Source organism: Eptatretus burgeri, chromosome 13 (assembly GCF_056783735.1).
Source record: "Eptatretus burgeri isolate ZD-2024b chromosome 13, Ebu_testis_v1, whole genome shotgun sequence".
Taxonomy (NCBI): domain Eukaryota; kingdom Metazoa; phylum Chordata; class Myxini; order Myxiniformes; family Myxinidae; genus Eptatretus; species Eptatretus burgeri.
This window is the reverse complement of record NC_140973.1, coordinates 33463680-33484198: the sequence shown is the minus strand read 5'-3', so window position 1 is coordinate 33484198 and position 20519 is coordinate 33463680. Positions and strand designations below refer to the sequence as shown.

Below are 20519 nucleotides of genomic sequence, written 5' to 3'. Positions count from 1 at the left end.
TATCTTCATTAGATTATTTATTGAAGACATGTTGTTCACTCTTCAAATGTACATCAGAGACCTATAAACAATCAAAGTAATGCGGAGCGAAAAAGATGGTGGCGATTTCTGGACAAGCTGGGGGGAAAGGAGTGGCCTGGCTAATGGGTGGTGCTTGTGACACTGTGGAGAGAGGGGAGGGCGTGGCCTGTAGAATGGACTGCGCTTAAGACCCACCCACAGACCAACACATCCACCCACAGACATGAACTCAGCCTTGTATATTAGTTTATAAAGCGCTGTATATTTCCATTAATTCTCTATAATGCATCTTTTGTTTCTGCTTCCTTATTTTATAATACTGCAAACAGTGCTTTCTTATTTGAATATTGCATGTTTGCTTTTATATTTAACTTGCAGTTAACACGGTTCCACCTGGCTATTGTAATGGGAATTTGTTCCAAATGGTGTGGTATATTTAGGGAGTTTGCTGTGAATGCCCTTTAACAGCATTAATAGTCACTAATTGCAATGACTGCGAAGGTTTCTCGGTGAAGTAAATCAATGGAAAGGTCCTTAAACATTGGACAAAATGTAATGAATAGTTTGTGGTTATATTGTTTGTTTGTATTTTTCCTTCCGCTTGTTGTGTAATCCAGCAACACTGAGTAGATACCACCACCCGTGTGCATAACCTCGCCACTTGATTAAATTGTGTGAATATTTATTTGCAAACCTCCACATGCACTGGCTCGGCCTAAGAACTCTTAAATGAGGTATCATCCAGCATTATGCATGCTGTGCATACAATGCCTTCCCCGTTCAGACACAATCATGCAACTTGCATTACATATATATATATATATATATATATATATATATATATATATATATATATATATATATATATATATATATATATATATATATATATATATATATATATATATATATATATATACTGAAACGCAAAAGAAACTTACCACCTTTTAAACCTTCAAATATCAACAATAACACTGCGTGTAGTAAATGTGTGAACTTATTTGTGGACAATAGTGTCCTCACTGTCAGGCAAAACAGTCACGGATGGTCACTTGAACCTTCAATGGTCACTTCATAGCACAGCTGTTGAACAGCCGTTTTGACTGTCAGTGATTAGCCAAGGGGTACGGGATGATTTTAATGAGCTGCATGTGATGTCTTGATATTGGCTTTAAAAAGGCCAGTGCAAAATGGGCATTTCAATCAACATGCCATGATTGTCAAGGGCTCAACGGCAGTGTGCCTTGGGCATACTGCAAGGCGGATTGAGCTACCATGAGGTGGCATGTCGCCTTGGCTGTTCACACCAGACGATATCGGCCCTGGTGGACAGAGACACCCTCCACAACTCTGCAGACGACAGACCTCGATCAGGGAGGCCAAGAGTCACCACTGCAAGGCAGGACAGGCAGATGGTCCTAAGTCAGATGGCTTCAGACATTGAGGACTGAGTGGGACAGAATCCAGCAGCAATCCATCCAAAGACTGGTTGGCAGTATGCGCCGACGATGCACTGCCTGTATCCAAAACAATGGTGGCCACACGCTATTGAAAGGGCACTGACATTGCACCCTGTGCTGTTCTGTACTGTAGAACAAACTTGTGAGATGGTGTATCTTGGTCAAAAACTTGACATGTCATCAATAAAATGCCAATGTTTCAATGAGCAATGGTTGGTTTGTTTTATTTTGAACTGTTACAATTTTATTACATTTCAAACAAGCGGTAAGTTTCTTTTGCGTTTCAGTATATGTATGAATGTACGTATATATATATATATATATATGTATATATATATATATATATATATATGTATATATATATATATATATATATATATATGTATATATATATGTATATATGCATATATGTATATATATATATATATATATATATATATATAATATATTGTTGCGGGCCAGGGGTCGGTGGCGGGAACGACCACGAGGTGGGGAAAGCTATGTCGTCTCCACCAGACTCCCCAGAATTGTAGGCCGTCTCTCTGGATAATTCCGTGATGCGGCGGGTCGCTAAACCAACCGTGGTCGCCAGTATTTCAACCGCGTAGGGTAGGGTCTATTTGTCTATAACCAATTTACCTAATTAACTACGTGATTTCGACTACCGGGGAAACCACGTCCTCAGCACTTCTTGCTCGAACTGGGTCACTCTACCGACTGCGGTAGAGTTCCGACTACCAACTCCGGTTCGGGTGCAGCCTCGCGGAAACTGCCAAAGCCGTGCCGGCTGGAATGAACGGATTACCGGGGATAAAACCCCGCCTAAGCGCAGATCCGAACCATGCTGGACCAATGCAAGAAGGGACGGAAACGGACTGGGAACATTTCTGTGATTATTTATTTACAGTAAATGAAGACACAAAGCAAGACTTAACATGAATATGCAAGCAAGGAATATTTACAATGATCCAAAAACACTTATTCAGTTCTACTTAAAGATGGGCCCACACACAGACACACACAAATGAAAATAAACCCAGAGTTCTTTATTGGATCCTCACAGCCGAGGAGAGAGATGAGCTGGGGGTCAGAGTCCAGCTGGGTACCTGACCGTCGGAGGAAGGGGGTGCTCCGCGATGCGGCACCTGCCAAAGGTCGTTGATTTCGTCCCCAGTCGCACGTGTGGGACTCGTAGTTCGTGGCGGAGCTCGGGTAGTGAATAGCGGGGTCCACGGAGGGGGGTCTGGGTCGCTCTTTCCTTTCCTTGTAGAGGGCCACCAGAGACATGTTCGCCGCCTTCACGAACTTCTGCTCAACCCTCCGCTTCAAAAGAACTGCACGCTCAACAACAACCCCGTCGAAAACATGCGAACAACCTTCGTAACAACCCTTCGTAGCAACCCCCAAAAAACTACCACCGCCTCGGAGAGTGCTCGGGAATTTATTGACCTCCTTCAACGGGGAGGGGCCCTTGGTGAAACACACCTCGCTGTCCACCTTTGGACAGGGTCCTACGGCCCACCCTTCCGGGAGCATCCACCATTACGAGCCAGAGAGCAAACGCCAAAGTATGGAGTGGAAACATCTGACATCACCAGTCAAAAAGAAGTTCAAAAGTCAACCATCAGCCGGAAAAGTGATGTTCACACTTTTCTGGGACTCGCAAGGCCCAGTTTTGGAACACTATCAAGAGGGGGGCACAACAGTAAACTGTCCATCGTTGTGAAAGGCTCTAGGACCAATTGAAACCAGCTATTCAATGGAAACACCGAGGGCTACTGTCAAAAGGTGTTGCATTGTTGCATAACAATGCCCATCCACACACTGCTGCCCATACTGTGGAAACCCTCCGGCAATTTAACTTTGAGGTGTTGGAGCATCCTGCTACAGTACTGACCTGGTCCCTTCAGACTTTCACCTGCATGGTCCACTCAAAGATGCTTTAAGAGGCCACGACTTTACCAGTAACCAACACGTGAAAGAAGCAGTGCATGTGTGGCTCATCACTCAGACAAAAACATTTTTCTAAGGGCATACAGGAGCTTGTGAACCGATGGACTGAGTGTCTTGAAAAGAAGGGGAACTATGTGGAAAAATGATGTTCTTGTCCATGCTCAATTGTCGTTATAATATTTAAATAATAATACATTGCGAATACTTTTTGACGTGTGTGTGTGTGTGTGTGTGTGTGTGTGTGTGTGTGTGTGTGTGCGTGCGTGCGTGCGTGCGTGCGTGCGTGCGTGCGTGCGTGCGTGCGTGCGTATATGAATGTATGTTATTATTATTATTATTATATAATATAAAGAAGGCACAGCCAACCAATAAATAAAACTGAACTCTACTCTCCAATTTTGAAACAAACGGCAGGAGCAGTGTCAGCCTCAGGCAACGTTTTGCTTGTGATCCACAAGTTTTATCAAGCCAAAATGAACCAAGGTGGTGCACACAGCCGTTTTATTGTTAATTTTTTTGTAGATCACTCGACCTACTTCCGGTCATCCACAGAATGCCACGTCATCATCATTGGGTTACTTCTCATTCCTATGTTGCAAACGTCGTGATCTGGTATTATAATGATGCACATGAGTGGTGAGGACTGACGTGCTTCTGCTTGAGCACCTGCTCGAACTCCTGGGTGCTGTATGGGTAGGGTTGGCTTGTTAATAACCTTAGTTTTTTTACACCATCCCTTTCTTGATGTCTTTATTGGTGTGTTATATTAAGTTAAGATATCTAATCGTGTTTTTCAAAGCTGATTTTCGAAATCTGATTCCATATTTGACGATCGGAACTCGTATCCTAATTAATTGTCAATCTCGAGTGAAATCTGATTTCTTCATCCTCCCCCCGACCCCATACAATTAAATAATAGGTTCCGTGGGACATGAGGTGAAATGGCGCTAAACAAGTGTTATATTCACAATTACCATGATGTCCGAATACGTTTACTCTTCAGTGTGAAAAAGACCAAAAGCGATTTAAAAGCATCGAATGTCAAAAGGCTGTAATCCATCGACATCACAGACGCTCTGAGGCACATCGTTGGTGTAGATCCCAGGCTTTAAGCCTTCTGGCCTATCGGATAATTCATTCATGGCCCAGTGGAATTGGGAATGTATCCAAGCTATATAAATACTTTATTATATATGCACATATGTGATAGCCATGTTTTGTCTTCATTGCATAACCTGAGTTTTTTTTGTTTGTTTGTTTGTTTTTTACAGCGCGGCGACATCGCGCTGTTATATAATTGGCTATTCTGTCCTGTGTCTTTTGTCGCACTTATTGTTGGGTGTGATGTGGGCGGAGATTGCCAGGTGGATTGTGGGCGGAGATTGCCGGGTGAATTGTGGGCGGGGTTAATGTGGAAGAGCGACGTTTTTTGTGCTGAATCGTTTTCTGTGTGATGCCGGAAGTTAATTTTCTGAGCAGGATTTGATAATCTTCCTGTTCCATTAGTTGTTGATGCACAGCGTTGTAACTCTCGTTCTTCATTGTTTTTCACCACAAGTGTTTTTAAAACGTCTTTTGGAGGTGATTTCTTCCTCTTTTTTTGTTGGTGACAGAAGTGGTTATTACAGCGTGGCGACATCACGCTGTTAAATAATTGGCTATTCTGTCCTGTGTCTTCTGTCACACTTATGGCCGCGTACGTCCCTTTGATCTGAGGGCTGTAAATAGAAATTTGTCCAATGTCACAACATTACTCTTCCCATCATGCATGCTAATTCACCATGTCTACATTTAAATTTTATAACTGCAAAATGGTTTCATTATTCTTAACCATTTTACTGCCCCCAGCCGCGCGATATCGAAGTATTCGCTTCTTGTTATTTTTATTTTTGAGGATCAAGCCAGCATTCTGTGCCTACACACCGCCTTCGTTTTTTATTTGTTTTATTATGTCGGAAGCAAACAAGGCTATGATTGTACATCGCCCGTGTTATTTCTTATTTTATTTCGGGAGCATTCGAGGCTCTGCTTATACACCGTTTGTGCATTTCTCATTTACACCTGAAGCACATCAAAGAAATCCTGCCTTACATTTAGACCCGTTCATGTTTAGTATCCCATTCCAACCCATTCCTGTTTCACATTCCCTCTTGCAAATATTTAATCAGTCTTGATCCACAACTTTGTGTGTATTGTAATCCTCTGTTGTGTTGAGTTTTGTGCACCTGTCATTTTGATGGACTTTTCCCCTAGTTCATCTAAATGTTGCATTATTGGTAGGGGTGAATACTTTTGCAAGCAATTGTATATAGATTGTTTGCTCTGCTTGTGTGGTTGCCCCTTTCCATCATAAGACTTAAAAACTCATGTGAAACCGCTTCATTCTCTTTTACAGGTGTGTCTATCCCTCCCTTTTCTTAACATCAGAAGAAATTGTTCCCTCTGACACCGAAGGTGGATGGAGGTTGTTTTCATATCTGCCTATGAGCAGGAAGTGATTCTTCACCATTGAGAGAAATGAGTCCAAAAACGATATATAGCATATTTCAATAAGTTGTAGATGTATTATGACAAAACTTGAATGAGTTGGTGTGTGACAATAACAAGCTGATTAGATTTTGGTTCATGTTCGGATGCAGATCCGGCCGTTCAGTGGGATACAAAATGTAAATTGTTCATATTGCCAGAGGTATGCACTTTACCAAGCGCCGTTCTAGTTTGTATTGAAATGATAGGGGGCTGATGCACCTGTATAGTTCTGCCCCTGGTCTGACATCTATCTGGAAAAAAATAATACTTGGTGAGATATATGTGGGTATATGATATCTGACCGAATAGACCTGGGTATATCTGGGCATATTGTTTTCAGGCCTGAAAATATATCAACATTTTTGCGTACTTAATAGGCATATGACTCTTGCAGAAATCTTGCTGAATTGAGGAAAAAAAATTGTGAGATATCTGTTTTGTTGGAGCGTGCAGCACCCTCCTGTTCACATGAGCATAAAAAATGTACATTTCCTTGTATTGTCTCTGATGATGGCAGTAGTGACTATAACTTTCAGTTTTTAACGCAAAGGATCCACCAGTGAGTTTTGAACAAGTTTGGGCCAGAATTGTAGTGTCTCAATTTCCCCCAAAATAGCATTTGAGCTCTCCAAAAGGGAGAGCATCTCTATCTAATCAAAATCTTTGTTCCTCCAACCTACCATATCATTCTGGTTTGGGCTTCTGATAATGGCAAACATGCATTTTGATCCTAGCTCAAACTTGTTCACACCTTGATGTTGGGGTTGAGGCCTTATTGACCACAGCAGTTTGCAATTGGAAATGTTGGGAGAAAAGGTTCTTTCATAGTTGGGAGCAAAGCTTGGAATTGCATAAAGGCCATATAATAGCATCGGAGCTATTCTACTCGAGACAGTTTTGACAGTGAAACCAAGATTGTTCAAAGCATCATCACAATGCATAGTCTTTATTTTCCTCTGCTTGTCCTGTACGTCCTAGATTCAGATGACCACTCAGCAGATGGAAGAAACGTTGGCATTTTTTCGGACACAAAACGAAGAGCTGAAGTTAAAGGTTGACCGGTATGGACATTATTTTTTTTTTCTTTTTCTTTTTGGAAAAACTTAAATTAGTATGTTATTTGATAACCTTCTGTCATTATGGTCATCCAGGGAAACTTGGTTGATTGATCAATACAAGGAAATGCAAACTGTGCTGGAGAAAAAGATACAACTTTGCAAGCCCAATGGAAAAGATGCCAATCAGAGGTACAGGTTTCCAGAAAAAATGATAAATATTTACAAACATAACTGTTGGCATTCTCTTCAATTATTTTTGTTTCCTTCATCCTAGGGCCAAAGATGAGATGAAGCAGAAAATTTTCAAAGCCAAGGGGTATTGTGACAAGCTGCAGAAATTGTTGATGCAGTTCTTGTCCGATTACTACCCACAACCAACTTGTTCCGTCGCATCATACAGTGCCAATCAAAAGGTGGGTTGTGAAACACCAGGATGCCCATGCTCCACATTGAGATGGTTTTATTCAAGTCTGAATGTTACATCATAGCATGAGAATGAAAACTGACTAATTTGGAAGAAAAAATGTTTTTCTAAGGCAGAACTTTTTAGTGAACATTTAACTGCAGTGAACATTTAAAACAATTTTTTTTTTAAAAAAAAACAACACTGCCCTTTTAGGCTTTTATTTAATCGGTATCCAAATTTGCACAAAAATCCGTAAGTGTACCTTGATCTGTTTCCTATTCTGACGTGAATCGGAAAGCAATTCGTAGCCAGTATGTAACGGTTGCCGTTCACACATGCCAGTTGAGCAGCTGGGAGTGGGAATTGGTTTTGTGTGGGAGCTACACTCAACACTGCAATCACACTCTGAGTTAGCAAGCAGTGCAACCTGGTGTCAAGGAGTATCGGAGAAGCGCAGACCACTCTACTCCAATTTTAGCAGGAGTTTGGTCAGGCTGTTGGCGCTAACTTGCCTCCTCTTCAAAAAAGACAGTGGGTTCTTGAACACCTGCCAACCACCAGTGCTGGCAGATGAGCCATCCGGCTTAATGTGTATTCGATAGACTATGCACACAACAATGCATTGCCCTGCATGCGAAACACCAGGGTGGCAATTTACAGCTGGGTTGAGGTTTGAAAGCAGGCAAGGTAGGTCAAAGAGTGAGTTCACATACCTCTAAGCTAACCTGCCAGTCTGTAAAATCGTAGTGACCAACCACAATGGTAGGAAATGTAAGCTGGTAGATTTATTTTCCATCAAGAACCTCAAATTGCTTCTGAAAAAAAAAAATCAAACTAAGGCCTTAGTTATTTTATAACTTGGTTTACAGATCCGCCGACGGTATATTTTCTGAAAATGAAATATAAATATAAAACACATTTTTAGCCTTTTATATTTATAAATTTTCCGCCGAAGGTGCAAAAGTTTCAAAACCCGAAATGTAAACGTCGGAATTTATTTTCAAAATATAATTTCGCGCACGTGCACCAAAATGCCGAGTCCCCTTTAACCAAACTGTGCAGTAGTCTTCAGTCATGGCGTCTGAGCAGTGGCCAGGGTGGTTCAGATTGACTGTGGTTTCTGGGGCGAAAGTGATTGTTAAGAAGTACGTCAGCAGTATAAATTTGAGTGACTGTATTGGTGATTTAATCACGCAACATATTGACGACAAATATTCTGGCCGAACGATTGCATCAATTCAGTACAGCAGCAGGGATGATTCGCAGGCTACTCTCGATCGTGCCAATTTTGTTTCCGTCGAAAGTTGTACACCGCTGTTCGTATTGAAAGATTTTGGTGCCAAGTACGTCAAAGTTTCCCTGAGAGATGCTGATATTCAGCCTTCAACGGACCAGAAATCAGCCTTTGATGTGCTCATGGGGATGGAGAGACGGTACGATCAGATGCCCGCTGAAAAGTAAGAGCTGGTTTGGCTCTGGTTGACAGTTTTTTTTATTTTTTTTTGTATACCTTGTCGAGGCTCGTATAAGAGCTAACACACAACTCACAGCAAGGGGGCATGAGACAAGAGGGGTGGGAGTGGAAGGGACAAAACAGTGGGGAACAGACACATTAGGTGAACTGTGAAAGGGAGAGGGATGGGGATGGGACGGGGAACATGGCGAAGAGAAGATGGACATTACAGGGACTTTCAGGAAGGAAAGCAGTGGAATTGAAGGAAGTGGGCTTGGATGGATTATCGGGGGTAGAAAAGATCGAGGATTTGGATGGGGGAAGATAAGAGGTGGTGGTGAACAGCTGTTTTGAAAGCCTGGAGGGAAGAATGGGAAAGAATAGAGTGAGGAAGTTTATTCCAAAGGCGGGAAAAAAAGAGGAATGAAAGAGTGAAGATGTCACTCTGGAAAAAAGAGGAATGAAAGAAGAGCAGTGATTCGTGATTTTGGTAGTTTTACCAGAAGGGGGTTGTTGGCGGACCTTGAGCGCCCTGTGGAAATGTGGGGACAAATCGCAGAGAGAGCAGGGGGAGACAAGACTGGAGAGGAGTCGGTAGAAGACAGAAAGACCACCGACCAACCTGCGGTGATTGAGTGAGAGGCCCAAAGACTCAGCTTCATTGCGGGAGATGCCGATGATCTTAAATGCCCTGGTTTCGACAGCGTGAAGCCGAGAAAGGTGGGAGGCAGGAGCACCATCCCAGAGGGGAGAGTAGTACTCCATCAGGCTACGGACAAAAGCTTTGAAAGTGGTTAGGAGCTCAAGAGGGCCGAGGAAGGACTTTGCACGACGGAGGATTCCCAGTCGGCGACTGGCTTTTGAGGCGAGGTTGGAAATGTGACTTTCCCAGGAAAGGTCATGGCAGATGGTGAGACCCAGAAGCTTGAAAGAAAAGACTTCTTCCAGAGGATTGTTTAGAAAGTGGATAGGGGGGTTTTTTAAACGGTCCTTTCGAAGAGACATAGTGAGAGTGTGAGATTTGTCTGGATTGAAAGACATGTTCCACGTGTTGGACCAGTTTGTGATTTTATCCAGATCTGCAGTGAGCGAAGAAGCTGCTGCTTGCCGGTCTGAGGGATGACGGATGGTACGGCAGAGGGCGGAGTCGTCGGCAAAGAGAAATGGAGGATTTTCCAGAGTCGGAGAGATCATTGATGAAAACCAGAAAAAGAACAGGGCCCAGAACGCTACCTTGAGGAACTCCAGCCTGCACAGGAAGAGGGAATGAAAGAACTCCATTTAGGGCCACACTTGACTGCAACAGGAGGGGAAGTCTGCGAGCCATGAGTGGAGATGGCCTTGAATACCATGGGAAGAGAGTTTGGTGAGTAGTGCAGGGTGCCAGACTGTGTCAAAAGCACGTGATATGTCCAGGGATACGGCTCGGATTTCCTGTCTGGCATTGAGGACCTCTATCCATTGATGGGAGAGCAGAAGCAGCATATCCAGGGTAGAGTGACCTGGTCTGAAACCAAATTAATGATTGGAAATCAAGCCATTGGAGAAGAGGAAGGATTTCATGTCTGAAGCGATGATGGATTCCATAACCTTGCTGATGATTGGGAGAAGGCTGATTGGTCTGTAGTTACAGGGATCTGTTTTTGCACCTTTTTATGCAGGGCAGTGATGTTAGCAGATTTCCAAGCAGATGGCAGATGACCTTCGGCAAATGAGAGGGTGAATAGAACAGAGAGAGGGTGAGCAAGAGCAGAAGAGCAGGCTTTGAGGACACGTGGGCTGATGCCGTCTGGACCGGTTGCAGAATCTGACTCGAGGTTTGAAAGCAAGCTCTCCACCTTGTCAGGAGAAAAGGACACAGAGTCCAGGGACAGTTGGGTGCGACTGGGTAAAGTGGGTAGAGAAAGTGATGGGTTTAGGACACAAGATTTAGCTGCAAACACCGAGTTTAGACATTCAGCTTTATCACGTGTGGTATCAGCAGTGCGGCCATTTGAGGTAAGGAAGGGGATGGAGGGGGAACATACACCAGAAACAGATTTGATTAAATGCCACCAGGATTTTGAGGAGGGAGAGAGGTTTGAGAGTTCAGACTTGAGATGAGAAAGATGTTGTTTTCTGGCTCTCCTGAGGGTAGATACACACTTATTCCGAGCTTTGTGGAAGGAACTGAGATTGCCCTCAGTTGGGTTTGCTTTCCATGAAGCAAAGGCAAGTTGTTTCAGGACAACTGCCTCGCCACAAGCTTCAGTAAACCAAGGGCGGGAGGAAGGGTAGGACAACTGAACACGAGAGGGGATAAATCTGTGCATGAGGGAGAGCAAGTTTCTTTGAAAGAATTCCCAGGATGAGTTGATGTTTGAGAAAGTAGTGATAGGAGACCAGTCTGTAAGTTTGATGGCTGCTCGGAGACCCTGCCAGTCGGCTTGAGTGAAATGCCAGACTCGACGGTGGTGAGGTGGTTCTCTGATAACAGCCAGGGAGATGTCCAATTTGACAAGGACGTGGTCAGAAGAACCAATTGGAGCGAAGGAAGAGCAGCAGATATTGTCAGGGAAATTTGTCAAAATCATATCCAGAAGAGATGGAGTACCATTGGTTGAGATCCGGGTCGGGAAGTTGACCAATTGAGTCAGTCCTAATGAGTCGCAGAAAGCTTTTGCTGAGGTGCCATGGCAGGTAAGAGAGGTACCCACACCTCGCCAACTGGCGTGATGACAATTGAAGTCACTACATAAGAGGAAGAGAGAGTTTGGATGAGAAGATAGAATATGGTCCATGTTTTCGGATAGTGAGGTGTAAATGGAGTCATCACTGTTTGGTGGACGGTACAGTACACATATAAACATGAGGTGGAAGTGGAGGGGAAGCCGAAGCCAGAGGTATTCCTGGGGGTGTGGGAAAGTGAGAGCAGTGCATGGAGAGTGAGGAATAGAGTCTTTGATGAAGAGAGCAACACCTCCACCAGGACGAGGCTCAGGTCTGTCATACCGTAAGAGGGAGTAACGGGGAGAGATACTTGGGAGTCAGACACGTTTTGGGAGAGGAAAGTTTCTGTTAGGCAGATAATGTCTGGTTTGACAGTGGCAACCTGTATGGAAAGATCTGAAATGTTTGAGCGAAGGCCCCGGATATTTGAGGTACACACTTTTAATGAAGAGGTAGGGGAGGAGGCTTTGGGTGCAGGAGGTGGAGGGGGAGGGGGAGGGTAGGACAAGGGACGAGGGGGAGAGGTAAGGAGGGTTGTTGAAAGAGTGTGGGGAATTGCAGAATAGCGAGGGGAGAGGGCCGAATGAGGAGGAGAAAAGGCTCTGTGGTGCTGGGGGAGAGGGGGACAAGAGACAAGAAGGCAGTTGAGGATTTGAGGAGGTGGAGTGAAGAGATGGAGCTGAGAGGGCAGTGGAGGGAGGCAGCTTGGTGGATGAGAGGGGGGGGCAACTTTGAGAAGGATGAGTGAGGGGGATGAAAGGTGGGAGAAAGGTGAGGGGAGAATTTTTGAGAGAGGTGAGAGGGAGGCTTGGAGGGAGAAGAGTGGGATGGTTGCTTTGAGAGTGAGAGTGAGGGGTGAGGGGGTGAGTTGGCACTGAAGTTGTAAAAAAAGAATGGTTGATGGAAAGCGAACATCCATGGCAAACTGTGGGTTTTAAAAGTTTTAGTATAGGTCAGAGATGCGATTTAACACAATTCTTGATGGATGCAATGAAGGCGAATTCAGAGAATGGAGAGAAGAAGCGCTGTAATAGTTGGATTTTTTAGGCAAGGAATAAAGGAGAGCTCGAAATGAGAGCAGTCTGTTAAAATAGCAGAAGAGTAGTGCATTATGAAGCAGTAAAGAGTACCACATGTGTGAGAGAGGAAGATGAAGCATTATAAGATCGTTTTTGTTGTTAATATTAATGTTTGAGAGAGTTCAACAGATTAGGTCATGGAAGTGTAGAAAAAAATCGAGGAAGAAGACGAGGATGAAGTTAAGAGGAAGAAGAAGAAGAAGCAGAATCGGGAGAAGGTGAGCGTGTTGTTGTTGTTGTTGGGTATTTTATTTTATTTTTTTTTGAGATAAGAAAGAGATTAGTTGGGAGAATGGGGGATGCTTGGAAAGTGGGGAGGATGAAAATTGAAGGTAATGGGGAGGATGAAAATTGAAGGTAATGGGGAGGATAGAAATTGAAGGTAATGGGGAGAAAAAAAAAACAAAAAAACGATTGAACCGAGTGGAACCGGTAGGCCTCAAGCCTCGGCCTCAAACACCAGGTAAGAACGTCGACAAAAATACTCACAAAATAGCACGATTTTTGAAACAAAACCGAACTAGGAACACACAGTAACATGTAGGTGAGAAAATTAAACAGTTAAAACGGGACAAATAACGACCGGAAACTTAACTTTGAGAACGTCAGCAGGGAGCCCCGAAGGAGACCTCTCGTCACTCCAAACCCGGAACCGGAAGTGAGTGAGAGTGAGGGCGTGTGTTTTGAGCATGTTGACTCCTTATAGACACCTTTTTTTAAATCATATCCAGCACTATGCATAGGTGTGCATGCACACATGCACTGTTGCGCACACGCACCCATGCACGTTTAGGGTTGATTAAAGTCATCTTTATCTGCAATCTTGATGAATTATATTGTTGTGGTTGAGGAAATTCGCAAACCACCATTCAGGTCCCGTAGGTGAGATATCTCTGTAAGTACATGTGTAGTTAGCCCCAAACCCGTTGTTTAGAGGGAATAAATGTCATTCATTCGGGCTGCGACCCTTTAAGATAGCCGTTTTTCTGTTCTATCTATATTTTGAACCAACCACGTCTCAACCGCCGTCACACAACAACCACCAACCGCAATGCCACTTCACAACAACAACAACGCCAACAGCCACGACCTTTACCTTCACAACTCGCTCTCGCAAACATCGCATCACCACCATTCCAAGCGTCGCCATGGCCATAAACCACCACAATAAACCCTCCACCACCTTCACCTCTCCTCCTTCTGCCGCCATTCCCGCACCGCTTGTGGGCACCGATCCTGGACTCGTACAGGGCGCACGCCGAGCAGCGGGTGAAAAAGCGGCCTTTCCGGGGAAGTCGGATCAGGAATGATTCATGCCCACTTCCGATCCGTCCAATCATTAAGCGCGGGGCGATTTAGCCCCGCCTCCAGGCGCGTCGGAGTAGAATATATATCTGCAAATTCGAGGATTAGGAATGATTCACGCCCACTTTTCCTCCGTCCAATGGGCGAGCGTGGCTCCGCCCCCGAGCCCATCCTGATCCAAAAATCTGCATATGGTTTCTCCTGCTGCACTATAAAGCGCCGAGCGCGGGGCGAATCGAATTGGGAGAGAGTTTCTGTTTCGGGCTCGGGCGAGTTGTGGCGGCGGCGAAGTGTGGCAGCAGCAGTCAAGACGGGTCTGGAGGAGAGTCGGTCTGTTGGGGTTCGGAGTCTGTCGGGGAGCTGCAGAGAGGAGAAGCCGGGAACGCGGTCGAGGGCGCAGTGGAGTCGCTCGTCGCGGGACCCAAGCAAGCCAGCTATCCTCTTTCCCCAGAGCATCAAACCCCCCCCATGTCTCCCCCCCGCGCTGAGATAGTGCGAAAAGGGGGCCCCGTTCCCACCCCATTCCAGGCAGTGCCAGCGAAACCCGCGGAGGAGCGCGGAGTCGGGCGCCGCCGCCATTTTGCGGCTCATCACAAGACGGGTAGGCTCTGCCCGGTCTCGGCCCCAGGCCCGTCTGCCCCCTTGTCGTAGAGGGTGGCCCTTTTTCTTTTGCTTTTGAGTATATGTGTTGTCGGCGCCATCTGTAAAGTAAAACTGTGTAAGTGTTGCCGTGTGCTCGCATAGTCGGTAGTAGATCTGCATTGTTTCTTTTGTTGCAATTGCTTTTGGTGCATAATTGTTGTGTTTCTTTTACATTTGCTTTTGGTGCATAATTGTTGCAATTGTATATGTGTGCTTTCCGTTTGCCGCGGAATAAATGTGCCTTATGTTGACCTGTTTTTCCCGTTTCGCTTCGTCTTTTCTTTAATCTCCATCTTACTTCACGTAAAGGGTTGGTCGTGGGCTAAATACGCCCGATAATTAATCGGAACCGTCGAGGTTGACGATAACAACGCTCGGTTATCCCGATAGTACGGAACGGGTCGCTTAAAGTGGCCCGTGTCCGAAGTCGACCTGCGGCGAGGTGCGATCGCCCGGTCTACCCTCCGTGTGGGTACTTAGGTAGGTCGAATTTGGCGAACAACCCTATCCCACGTGGGGGGCCGATTGGCACGATCGTGGTGAGGCGGAAAGGCCCACCCGTGACTAGTTCCCGGCGTTAGTCCGAGAGGGTCACGACGGAATTGTCCGTCCGGTGGGCGACGTGCCGCGATTCGAATTACGTGGCCGCTCGCATGCTGGCGGGTGCGAATTCGCAACAATATTTATATTCCATATTGTAAAAAGACATATTTGTTTTAAAAGCATGATTCAATACTGGATGATGAATGATTCTTTGTATGATGATGGATTTTTAAACAATATAGTTTTGGGTGTCTGCCATGGTTGTGCCAATTTGAGGGTCACATGAGCAGTGTCTGATTTTTGATTGGCTGCATATGTTTGTTTACCAACAAAGTCACATGTATGTGGTGGTGATGATGAAGATCTTGACGACAGTGATGAAATGAGGAACTTGCAGGAGTATGGTATTGTGCGGCCGATATGTATAGCTTGCTTGGCCAGAGGGAAAAAAAAACAGAAGTGCGAAACCAGAGGAAGGTCAATGGACAGAAAAAAATGCAAGAAACAACTTTATGTACTGTGGCAATGCTATGTGTAGCAGCCTGGGTTCTGACGCCATTGAAGTATCCCCATGTGCTTGATGTGACAGTGAACTGTTGTTGAACACTTGAAAGATTGGACTACATGTACAATTTGATATTGAACTTTATTTTTTATTTTTCAAATTGATTTTTTGCCAATGGCTTTATATTGCAGCAGGATGTGTTATTCCTGGTGGTCTTAACTGTTTTAGGTTCCATTACTGCTTTTCCTATTTTTCTTAAAGATGCGTTTTCATAGCCATTGTTTTTTAATGAAACAGACAATTTTTTACAAAACCTGTATGAGATCTTGCTCTGCAACAATGATCTTTCAGTCTACGACTTGGACAGTAATTTTCTCAGCATTGTTGCCATTTGTTTGATAATCCAACAGGTTTCTATAAGAAAAACATGCCAGACTATATTGTAAAAACAAGTTTTAATTATTCTTTATTGTTTTTTTCACATCAGATGATAGTCAACATGGGCATCCTGCATTTGAATGGTCTTCCATCTTCAATGTTTTCTTAGATCCTCCTGGTCCGGGATTTATATTTATTTTCCCCCCACCTACCCTTTTCTTTTCCATGGAACATCTGAAAACAAATCATAAAAATATATAATTTCTAAAAATTGAAATTAAATTTATATTTCGACCTACCGACCCTACATTTTAGCTAAAGAACTGTGTAAACCAAGTTATAAAATAACTAGGGCCTAAAAGGACGTTTTATTTTTTTCCATTACCCTCAATTCATGGGGTATTTGTTTATTAATAATAATAATACAATTCCTTTCATGACGTAAAGATGCATTGGGCTGCCGAGGCAGTTTCATTGGCAAGGAGTACAGTCCTGGATGGGTCGCCACTCTGACGCATGTTACCCCAAATGGTTATTACCTCAGTACACTAGTCGTCATGTCACCGATCTCGGAAGGATGATAGGCTGAGTCAACCGCACCTGGTGTTAATTCAACGGTAGACAGGGGTTTGAACTCAGGACTTTAAGGTCCCAAGCCAGCCACGTTAACCACAAAGCCAACACCAGGCTTATCTGTAATATTACTTGTGCAAAAAAAAACAAGAAAAAAACCATTTTCAATTCTCCACGTTCTTCTCGCTCCCCTATCCCCCACTCCCCTCTTACCCCTCCCCAACCCCTCTCTGACCATGCACACATCTATTTCTACCCCCTGAAATTTTATTTCTCTTCTTTATTCTCTACTTTTCTTCCTTTTGAGGTTGTATACATATGGAAAGTAACAAAGGGGTTGTGAACTGAAAAAAAAAAAAGATAGCGAAGATTGGATTCGGGAGTAGGAAGGGAAAGTTGAAAAGTTTGAATGAGGGGAGGAAGGAGGGTGGACCTAAGTTCTGCCCTTTGGCACACTTGATATACTCTTCACAAAAAAAAATCAACAAATGTTTTGAGACTTGTATTGTTAGTCACATTCATACCTGTTTAGATTCTCATTGAAGATGACCAGCACATTGATCTTGTACACTCCAGAAACAAACTATGGAAGTGGAAACCTTAACATCTCATGGGATGTTCCACCATGTCACTTACATTTCGTAAAGGGATTGTGGGCGAACTCTTCGACCACAAAACACTCCTCGCAAGGATGTCCCAAGCATGTTTGATTAGATTTGCGTGCGAAGATGGTGCATGCCAGTCCATACGAATGATGTTTTAGTCTTGAAGTGCAGCGTTAACAGTGAGCATGGTTAGGGTGGGCATTGTCATCAAGAAATATGAAGTTGGAACCTTTATATTGAGCCAGAGAGATGACTGCAGGTGTAATGATCTCATCCCTGTATCTGAGGCCAGTCATAACACCCTTCCAAATGATATGATCACTTCTTCAGCCAACTTGAATGCCAGTCCATGGCATAGATCAGGCTACCTACACCAAACTGATCATGTTGCTTCGTGCCACAATTGGCAAACTCTCCTCATCTCATCTCTAGACTCTCACACATTCATCGTTGACGTATGAGTGTTTCCGAATCTCGACACATCAGTCAAGAGAAGATGGCACCAGCGATTTCACTTCCGATTGTGATGTTGTTTCACCCACCGTATATGTTGCTGTGTTAGAGAGATGCTGAGCAGTGGTCTTCCGAACCTCCCAACACTAGTGTGAAGTCTGCTTCGAACTGTGTGGGTCTAAATTTGACGGTCGATTTAATCTCTCCAGAATAACTTGCAACGTTCCTCCTGGTAAGGGTGCTACGATAATGATATTTATGACAGGTGGCAACGCTTGGGTAACCCAAATGAGGTCTCTCTGTGAACTCTCCAGTCTGACAGTACCTTGTCGGTGCTCTAAAATGAAACTGCAATGAACACCGTGTTGGGGAGCAACGGCACTCACTCACCCCCCATGAACCACTCCAATAGCCTGAGCTGTGTCATTTGTTGTTGAATGACTGCATTGGCGGCTAATTTATGTAATGGGGAAGGTTTATACATTGGCTACGTGCATGTCAAGTTTCCCGATTGGGTTTCTTTCCTCGATAGCCATGATTTTACATACACAGGTCTAATAAATTACTGAATTGTGAATCGATCATTTTTCAGTTTTAAACCTGTTGCTTATAATCCTCTGGGGAATATTTGTCGATTCTAAAATTACATTTTATCACATTTCATTTTAATCTATTCAAAAAAAAAGAAAATAGCAGTCAGTCCCATTTTCGATATGATGAAACGACTTCGGATGTCTGTCATGTGACGAGCTCCCTGGGGATGCATTTTTCCATCGATAATTATTGAACAATGACGAATGGCTTATTTAAATCATCCCATTAATTTGCTGTCAAATTGAACAAATTGTTTGATTGATATTGTAATTTTTAAAGTGAACCCCCCAGCCTGTCGGAGGCTGCTGCTTACTATTGATCATTTTTTGAGCGGCATTTGAATTAATTCCCAACACTACTCGTCAGCAAACTGTGCGTGTGCATGTAATCTCCATTTGTGATGGTGATGCGGCCGTGTAGAGCACCAGCTTAATTTTTTTCTGGTCTGATTGTTAGTCCCATATAAAATTGATAGTTCAGAGAACACCTTACCCCATGCAGTCTTGAGAAAATGGGACATGGGAAGGGTCTTTTAACCTCTTGCTTATTGTGTTTCCGAACACTAGATTTCTTATGAGCCGCCATTTTGTCTGAATCACGATATTCCCCAATGCTAAGACAGCAAGCGACAAATTTGATTGGTCGAGTTAACGTAAAATGGCGAAATATTTTGTCCAAGTACTGTTAAACCGAAGGTTGATGAAAGTACTAAGAAGGTGATTTGTGTTCTTCAGTATTCAAGTATATAATTCAATTTAAATTAAATTAATATTTTTGAAGGTCGTTGAAAAGAAAAATAAAAAAGAAGGAAAATGACTTTTTCCTGGGGTTTACGGCCGTTGTTGCACCGTCTTTTACACCACCTTATCTAACACGTTATATTAGTTCATTCCTGTTGTTTGTGTCCTTATGATGTCCTTAAAAGCAATGTTTCCTGTTTGGAATGATTTTCAATTTTGTTTGACTGCCAGACAAGACATAAAATGGCATGCCCCCCGTGGTTTTCGTAATTTTGCTGCACGAGTTAATGGGCTTGCCCACATATATTTACAACTAAAATGGCTGCCAGTCTACCAATCGGCTATCTTTGATCAGATTGCAAAGTAAAGTGAGGGGTACATGTATGCCTTCATGTACTGTGCTTGTGCCAAGTTTGAACACAATTGGACCATGCATGTCTGAGAAATGGTTGAGGACATGTTTCAGTAACAAAATGGCCTCCATTCGGCCATCTTGGAAATGATCTCAAAGAAATGATGTGCATATGTGAGCCATCATTCATTATCTGTGTACCAAGTTTGAACAAGATTGGTAAATGCATGTCCGAGAAATGGTTGAGGACGTTTTCAACATTGGGATTTTTTTTTTCAACTGAAATGGCCGCCAGTCGGCCATCTTTGATCGAATCGTGAAACAACGTGATATTGTTGTGGGGCCGGGCATCGGCCGCGAGATGGAGCTGCAGAGTCGGCTCAACCGATCGCCCGCAATTCAGATCATACTTCTTCGGAAAACTCCGGACAAGTACGGGTCCCTTTTTGGACCGTGAAGGGTCAATATTTCGACCACGTGGTACAGGGTTATTCGCCAATTTTCAAAATACCGAGAGACCACATGGCGATTTACCGAGTCTCCACACCCTCGACGGCACCCGTACGGAATGAGCTGCTCAGCGTGCTCGTTCCGTGTGCGATCCGAGCGGTTTGATCGCCGAGTTCCGTTGGTCCCGAATATCCTGTTACAGCCGTAACCTCTTTTACTATTTCTCCAACACGCAGCACGCTCAGCCAATGAAGGAATGGACACGAACGAGCCGAAACATTGAACAAATGGGATTTATTTATACAATAATGGGGGAAACTAGGGAAGCACGCAAGAAGCAGAACTAAACCGAATATTATAATAAGCACGTATGCAAGGTATATACAGCAAAAGCACTTATACGATTTACTACTTGGCAGACGGGCCCACGGACACACACGCACACACACACCCAAAGATGACCGGACCAAATGCTCTTTATTGAGGCCTATCTCGGACCTGTCTGTCTCGTGCGGTCTTCAAGCTGGTCGGTCCGGCCAGCGGCGAGCCAAACCCAGACACCGGCGGGCGACCCTTGCGGTTCCTGTAGGGGCTGGCGTCGCTCAAGCTCTCAGTCATGGTGAGGAGGACAAGGACGACGTCGACCAAGACCGGCCAGACAGGCTCCCTGAGACGGGCGCTCCAGCAAGACGAACGCTCCAGCAAGATGAG

The 20519-nt window shown here is 44.1% G+C and overlaps 1 protein-coding gene across 2 annotated transcripts in view; it reads left to right on the top strand.

Moving 5' to 3' along the window:
* The window catches only part of CENPK (centromere protein K), a 67268-nt gene that overhangs the window by 43351 nt on the left and 3398 nt on the right, over positions 1 to 20519 (top strand). The window contains exons 8-11 of one of the 2 annotated variants that reach the window (XM_085851986.1): positions 6942 to 7024; positions 7115 to 7210; positions 7296 to 7434; positions 12798 to 12886. In XM_085851986.1, coding sequence (XP_085708112.1) covers positions 6942 to 7024; positions 7115 to 7210; positions 7296 to 7434; positions 12798 to 12886 — 407 coding nt within the window. The remainder of the gene's footprint in view (positions 1 to 6941; positions 7025 to 7114; positions 7211 to 7295; positions 7435 to 12797; positions 12887 to 20519) is intronic. The other variant, XM_085851987.1, reaches the window with a different exon arrangement.